The 7,979-nt window shown below is 43.8% G+C and overlaps 1 protein-coding gene across 1 annotated transcript; it reads left to right on the forward strand.

Annotated features, from left to right (window-relative positions):
• The first annotated feature begins 1,932 nt into the window (after nt 1-1,932).
• LOC123137541 (probable aquaporin PIP2-2) lies at nt 1,933-5,091 on the forward strand. The gene is made up of 4 exons (XM_044557333.1): nt 1,933-2,320; nt 2,428-2,723; nt 3,799-3,939; nt 4,638-5,091. Exons 1-4 carry the CDS (start codon nt 2,005-2,007, stop codon nt 4,743-4,745), a joined length of 861 nt encoding a protein of 286 aa, XP_044413268.1. The 5' UTR covers nt 1,933-2,004; the 3' UTR covers nt 4,746-5,091.
• Nucleotides 5,092-7,979: the final 2,888 nt, after the last annotated feature.

Below are 7,979 nucleotides of genomic sequence, written 5' to 3' on the forward strand. Positions count from 1 at the left end.
GTGCACCTGCAAATGTTTTAGGCAGCTCTTAAGATCGTCATTAGTGCATAGGCTGAGTGTAATTTTATCTTGACGATATTAATACATTCTTTTCATCTTGCAGTTTGTCAGCTCTTCTTTCTTTTGCGTGCAAGGACAAGCTCCTGTCCTGCGTCGGCATAAAGTCCGAGCCGCATCACCGTTGTAATAGCTACTACTAGTACTAGCTATAGTAGCTACGTCGACGGGAGCATCTCCTCAAATCTGAATGATTGAGCCGTGACAGTGACCCGAGCCGCCCGGTGCTTTCCAGCCACATGATCGTAGGTGGCACCGCCGGATTGGCTGGTCGCGCGCAGCAGTTGTGGATACTGTAAAAATCTGAAGGTCTCTGTTGTCCCACGTGTCCCATAGGAAACCTATATGGGCGTATGAGAATACGTACTTTGTGCATCTCAAGGTACGTAGTTAGCTACAGGGAAAGGAAATGGAGGAGATGTCATCGCTCGAGGGGCCGCGAACCAACCTGTGGTTGGATGGTTAGAGGGACTGTGGTATCTCCAACCCATCAGGTTTTAAATCCTGATGCCCGCATTTATTCCTGGATTTATTTTAAGATTTCCGGCGATGCGCATTCAGTGGGAGGAGACGTTTCCGTCGACGATGAGGTGCCTACGGCGCCTTTGTAAATCTAAAGATGATATGCCGGCTCAGTCTTTCGGAGATGCTTAGGGGTAGGGTATGCGTGTGTGCGTTCATAGGGGTGAGTGTATGCGCGTATATATGAGCGCTTGTGTCTGTACTGATGATATGCCGGCTCAATCTTTCGGAGATGCTTAGGGGTAGGGTATACGTGTGTGCGTTCATAGGGGTGAGTGTATGCGCGTATATATGAGCGCTTGTGTCTGTACTGATGTTAAAAAAAACATCGCTCGAGGGGCCCACCGGAGTAGAGTATACTACTGGAAATATTCGCAGACAGGGGAACGTTCTGCGCCCATCTGTTTCGTTGTTATACTTGTCTTGATGAGAGAAAGCGACCACCGATGGTTCATGATTTCTCCGGATGCACAAAGGCCAGACCTAACCAGCCGGGATTCAAATTTCTGCAGCACGTTTTCTGCGAGGGGGAGGAGAAGGGGAGAGCATATCACGTCACACAGCTTGCATGCAGGTTGCAGCTAATCAGGCCACTGTTAGGAATCTCCATTTGCAGGTAGCTCCGCGAGCTGTCCGTCTTAGCGATGATTCGCTGTCCTTGTTTGCTATTGGTGTCAATCAAGTTTCTGAGCATCTCCATTGGTGGATAAGCATGTATATACTGAACCTATTTAAATTCCTGTTATTGTTTTGTTTGTATACTGAATTGTTTTCTGAGAGATAGGACTGCCAAATTGTTCGGAGAAGTCGGCACCACAGTAAAAGTTATTTGGAGCTGCATATGCATGCATGCATGCATTTGGAACGGACACATCGTTGATCCTTCCAAGACATCTGCAAACCCATGCTAACCCGGCCTACACGCCCCTAGATAAAGGTCGCTATATATCCTTTCTTTTGCCATCACTGGTGATGAGTTACTTGAGAAGCAATGAGCGCCGAGCACTGTGGTGCGCTTTCTGACCTTTCTGCATATTCTTTTGCCGGGCGGCACAGGCACAGTACGTAGCAACGTAAGCGCACTGCACATACCTTAGAAAACAGCCCCTCCGATTGATCACTAGCCACCAGTTCGTTAGGCTCCGAAAACGACCTAACGATGATGCTATAGTCGGTTGTGGGCGGCAAATTATAACCCAAAACCTCCCATAAACTACGCAGAAAACCTTATCCCTCGCTAATAATCAATCTGCCTCCCCGCTAAACAGGCCAAACTCGAGCCGATGATGAGCTCGTCCTCTCCCCGGCACGACCCACCCTCTCGCGCCCCATATATACCTGGCCGCCCCTCCCCTCTCTCCTCACACTGAACAACTGCAGCAAACACCATTCAAGCTACAGGGCACTAGCTAGACAGAGCTAGCAATGGCGAAGGACATTGAGGCGGCACCCCAGGGGGGCGAGTTCTCCACCAAGGACTACTCGGACCCGCCCCCGGCGCCGATCGTGGACTTCGAGGAGCTGACCAAGTGGTCGCTGTACCGCGCGGTGATCGCCGAGTTCGTCGCCACGCTCCTCTTCCTCTACATCACCGTGGCCACCGTCATCGGCTACAAGCACCAGTCCGACCCCACCGTAAACACCACCGACGCGGCCTGCAGCGGCGTCGGCATCCTCGGGATCGCCTGGGCCTTCGGCGGCATGATCTTCGTCCTCGTCTACTGCACCGCCGGCGTCTCAGGTCCGTCCTTCGACCACTGGTTCTCTTCTCGCGCATGCATACATAACTCCATATGCATGCATCATGCATTCGTGTGAGACTGACTGTCCTCTGTTCACGATGCATAGGTGGACACATCAACCCGGCGGTGACGTTCGGGCTGTTCCTGGCGAGGAAGGTGTCGCTCATCCGGGCGCTGCTCTACATCATTGCGCAGTGCCTCGGCGCCATCTGCGGCGTCGGGCTTGTCAAGGGCTTCCAGAGCTCCTACTACGTGCGGTACGGCGGTGGCGCCAACGAGCTCAGCGCAGGCTACTCCAAGGGCACCGGGCTCGCGGCCGAGATCATCGGCACCTTCGTGCTCGTCTACACCGTCTTCTCCGCCACCGACCCCAAGCGCAACGCCCGTGACTCCCACATCCCGGTGAGTACTCGCTAGTTGCATCGCCCATGGCTACTATAGCGTACAGTATATACCGTATTATACCATAGAGTACACTTTACAATGTCTTTCAAAAGGAAAAGTACACTTTAGAGTGTATAATTGATGCTTATGGGTTTATGGCCAATGATAGAACTGGATGCAGATCAAAGTGCTGGGAAAGTCGTTGACCGTGTCCTTAACTCTTTTGACTTAGCGTTGGAACAACTTACTTGACAACGAGAAAACATTCTAGAACAAGTTTGTAAAGAATAATCTAGTAAGTTAAACTCAAATTACTGAAGTTAATTGCTGGTAAAAAGCCATTATCAGATAATATACTCAATTTCTGCTACCAGTGCTATAGTAGCAAAATACTTTCGGGAGAGAGCTCTCGCCGTCACGCAATTGCGTATGCAGGAGTAGGGCAAGCAAGTTCATGAATCCTGACAAAATGAAGCATTTTAGTGGACCTGTGCCAAAAAAAAAATGCAAGATTTATGGTCCAAAATTGTACGAATCACTCCACATCAAGCACCTGCATGTGCAAATGTATCTCCTTGTCTGATCCACCTCGTGCCAATAGGCAGATAGGAAGATTCCCTCGCTCGATTAGGCACTAGCCGCTGTCTCGCCGCATCGTCTACAGAAAATCTGAGGTGGCAAATTGAAAATGATCGCCACCAATTAATGACGAGATATATTCCATGGGTATGAACAAATTGCAGAAGTCCAGGGATAATGCCATGCCTGGACGTATTTTGTCATTCAGATTTGGTGAACCATCCCTTTCTGGTTACACAATTTTTTTTTGACCAACTGGTACAATTCAAAAGTATGCTCTTATTTGCTTTCTTTTGTGTTGAGATGTATACTCAATTTTGGAATAATACTTACAGCTCACCTAAAAGTAACATCTACAAAAGCAGCAACTTGTTTTGTCCTTAATTTGCTATAATATTGACCAAGATGCTTGCTATCGTCAGTCTCTTTGATGTAACTGCTCAGCGTGCATGCTAGTTAAGCTGATGTGTTTCATGGTTTGATCTGAATGTTTTGAACTTACCGATCTACTCAGGTGCTGGCTCCTCTCCCAATCGGATTCGCCGTGTTCATGGTCCACCTGGCCACCATCCCCATCACCGGCACCGGCATCAACCCAGCGAGAAGCTTGGGAGCTGCTGTCATCTACAACACTGACAAGGCCTGGGATGACCAAGTACGAGACATCAGTACATTATCATGGCCAATACAGTTATATGCTATAATAGACTTCCTACAGTTAAGCAATGGCATAAAATATTTATCAGCTACTACTTGGCTTTGGTCACAAATCGCGGTCGACTAGTACTTGATAACTCTAGACTGAATTGACAATCACACGGGATATATTTGATTAACCTATCATGATTAGTTGATGCCAAATAAAAAACTTATCATGTTTAGTTACTTAAATTCATAATCAGGATAATATTGCAAACGAACTGTTGCTTTCGAAGATATTGCAAATGAACGGCAGGATAAGGCTTGCCAAATTAAACAGCTAGCTGGTGTCAGTGTCGACACTCCAAAATTTCATCTATCATTGATCATTCGAAGTACTCACTTAGGTTATGCATGACATACTCATCCACTATTTTTGACGTTATATAACCTAATCCCTACCACACCCACCTTAAAGATGCTCCGTGTAACATAACAACCTGTTTTAAAATCTGCTGCATGCATGCCACCATCGACCAAATGATTTAACTATGTCAAATTTATTCAGTTTTTCTAACCATAGCGAATCAAATCGTTATAAGATAAGCAATAAAGATTGCTTCGTCTGTCCTGTACATCACATAAACTTCCAATGAAGCGGCGCCGCTGCCTGATCTGCCTGCCACGTGCTGACTGCTGTTTGTGTTCGTGCAGTGGATCTTCTGGGTGGGGCCACTGATCGGCGCCGCCATCGCCGCCGCCTACCACCAGTACGTGCTGAGGGCCAGCGCCGCCAAGCTTGGGTCCTACAGGAGCAACTAAGTCACCGGTCGCTCCGGCCGGACTGAAGTGTAGATATGTGCGAAGAAGAAGGCTGCCTCCAGCAAATGCGCTATGGTTGCTCGAACCAACACCTTTGTCCTGTTCAGTGTCTCCGGTCTTTGCATCATCAGCTGCTACCGTTCCTCGGCTTGTGCATATGTCGATGTGACCGTCCATTCGTACGTCGACGTGTTCCGGAGTTCGCCATGTTTGCTTGCTGCTGTTTGTTCCAAGTGTGCTATCCTTTTACTCGCTCTATGTACTCATGTATGTATGGATGCATGTGGAGAATTTGTAAATCAAGAATTGGTATCGTTTATGAGATTTTATTTTACTTGCAAAGAAAGAGGTTCCACAGCTTCCATTAACTGTTTTTAGAACCAAGACAAAATAAGAGTCTAACTTTAAATTAATAAACGCCAACATAATGTTCCCGCAAAAAAACGTCAATATAATTGGCGAATGTTATGTATTTCATCTTAGCGCCTAATGGATCCCGCGCCAGCTGATTGCGATCGCATTGCTGTGATCTAAGAGCAAGTCGTGGGCTGTGGTTCCATTTCACAATTTTGAAAAATGTTCACAAACTTGAAATGTTTTTACTTTCAAAAACTTTTCACGAAATTAAAAACTGTTCCTAGATTTCAAAATTGTTCATGAATTGCCAAAATAATCACAAATTCAAGTGTATTTGAAACATGTTCAAAACATTAAAAATATCCATGATTTCAAAATACGTTCATGATTTCAAATGAAATCTTGATTGTCATTTAGGAATATTTGAGATTTCGACAAAGTTCACTAATGAAAAGAATGTTCATGATTTCAAAACTTGTTTGCGAATTTGATTTTTCTTGGCAAAATAAAAAAACATTCACAATTCAAGAAATGTTTATGAATTCGGAACTTATTCAGAATTAAAAAACATCGGCGTGAATTTGAAAGATGTTCACAAATTCAAAAAATGTTTGTCATCTAAAAAACAAATAACTTATTAAAAATCAAGAATTCAAAAAAGTTCACTAATACGATAATTGCTCAGGATTTAAAAAGATGTTCCTGAATTTGAAGAAACGTTTGCCAATTCCAAACATGTTCAAGAAATCAAAAAAGTCCATGAACTAAAAAGATATTAGCGAATTCAAAAAATAGGAGGTACATTGGAAAAGGAAAACCAAAAGGAAAGAGAACATCAAATTAAAAACAAAAAAGTAAAGAGAAAATAAAATTAAAATCGAAAATAAAAAATAAAAAAATCAATAAGAAATGGCTTAAAAAAGAACATGGAAAAATATAAAAAAACTAGTGGGGAATATCTAGAACCTTCCCTTAACCGATGGGGAAGGCACAAATCAAGTGGACCGACCATAACAAAGCCAGTGCAGGGGTTGCGCGTTTGGTTGATATTTCCTGTCCTGTGTGGGGATTAGGAACCATCGAATTCTTTCCGGCGATTAAGCCGCTGAATAAGGCTCTTTCAGTACACACACACACACCATCCCTTCTTAAGAATCGTAAATGGGCCGGAACATACTAGTGTACCCCTGACTAGTCTTTGGAATCATCTGAAAGATTTGTTTCTCTGGCCTGGTTTTCTTTGTGCTTTTTTACTTTGTTTTCTGACCGGTTTTTCTATTGGTTTTGTTTATTCTTCTTTCTTTTTCCTTTTCTGTTTCATCTTCATTTTTATTTATTTGTATTATTTTCTTATTTAAAAGTACATTAAATTTTTTTGATTTCACAAACTTATTCTTAAATGGGTCAATGGTTTTCAAAATCCATGAACTTTGTTTGAATCTGCGAACTTTTATCCAATTTCATTAATAATTGTTTCACATTCTTGAACTTTAGATGATCTTTTCAAATTTGTGAAAATTTCTTGAATTTGTGAGTTTTTTCAAATTCTTCAATTGTTCTGAATTCGTGACCTTTTCAAAATTTATGACTTTTTTGAATTTGTTAAATGTTTCTATTTGTGATTCTTATGAATTCATGATTATATTTGTATTCATGATTAATTTCAAATTGAAAAGTAATTTGAAAATTCATGACCATTTATCATTTCTCCATTCATCAAATCTAAAAAAACACTAGCCGTTTAAATTGTTTTTTGATAGGTAGCCCATTTAATTTTTTGAACCATCAAAGTCATAGCGTAGAAAACAACGGAGCGAGCGAAGCCAGGGCCTATGGGCGAAAACAAGCTGTTGGGCAGCGACCCAAGAGTGAGCGCGTGCGGAATCTACCGAGGTAGTGCGCGCGGGAGCTAAATCTCGCTTATAGTGAATAGTAGCTCCCCTAGCATGAAGCACCCCGCAGCTCCCTCGTATGGGCCAGCCGAGTAGCGTGTTTCTCGGTCATGTATTCGTCCTCAAGATGGTAATGGGCCGGGTCGTCCCGCTGGGTCACTGACCCGACCCAAAAAGTCGTGGCCAATGAGCCAAGTGGGCTGACCTTAAATGATATACGAGTCAGTGGAGCCGGCATCATGCGGCCCGGTGGGTCAGACGGGTCAACCCAGTCAAATCGCTATACACTACTTCCTCCGTCCTTTAAAGAGTGTACTTCCAACTTTCATGGAAAGTCAAACTTTTTTATATTTGACCGTGTTTATATAATAATACATCAACATTTATACCATCAAATTAGTAGCATTAGATTCGTGATAAAATATACTTTCATCATATACCTATTTGATTTCACAAACATTGATATATTTTTGCACAAACTCGGTCAAACTTTGAAATAGTTTGACCCTCCAACAAAGTTGGAAGTATACTCTTTAAAGGATGGAGGGAGTATATAGTAGTTGTTGGCCGCCCCTGCACACAAATCGGATCTTGTATATGAGAACATATTTAATATGCGACGTCCCTATATAAGAAGCAGGCAGACATACAAGTGAATTGATTCTTACGTGAACTAGTACATGCATGCAGAAACAACTAGACCCTCATTCGTCTCGTTCACCGTCGAGCTCGCCATCCCCTCTTTGCTTCCCATTGGCCTTCCCGGTCTTCGAAATGTGCTCACTGAATTATGGATTTTTCATCTTGATATTGGGTTGGTCTCATATACCCAATGGGTCGATGGGGCCATGATTTTTTTAATGAAATGGTCTGACCCATGGCCTCACTTATTAACCTTGGGGCCACTGGGCCAGGTCCAAGGCCAGGTCCGGGCCGGCTCATTCCCACCTTGAATTCGTCCGTTCGGTCTGATCGTTGCTATGTT

Source organism: Triticum aestivum, chromosome 6B (genome assembly GCF_018294505.1).
Source record: "Triticum aestivum cultivar Chinese Spring chromosome 6B, IWGSC CS RefSeq v2.1, whole genome shotgun sequence".
Taxonomy (NCBI): Eukaryota; Viridiplantae; Streptophyta; class Magnoliopsida; order Poales; family Poaceae; genus Triticum; species Triticum aestivum.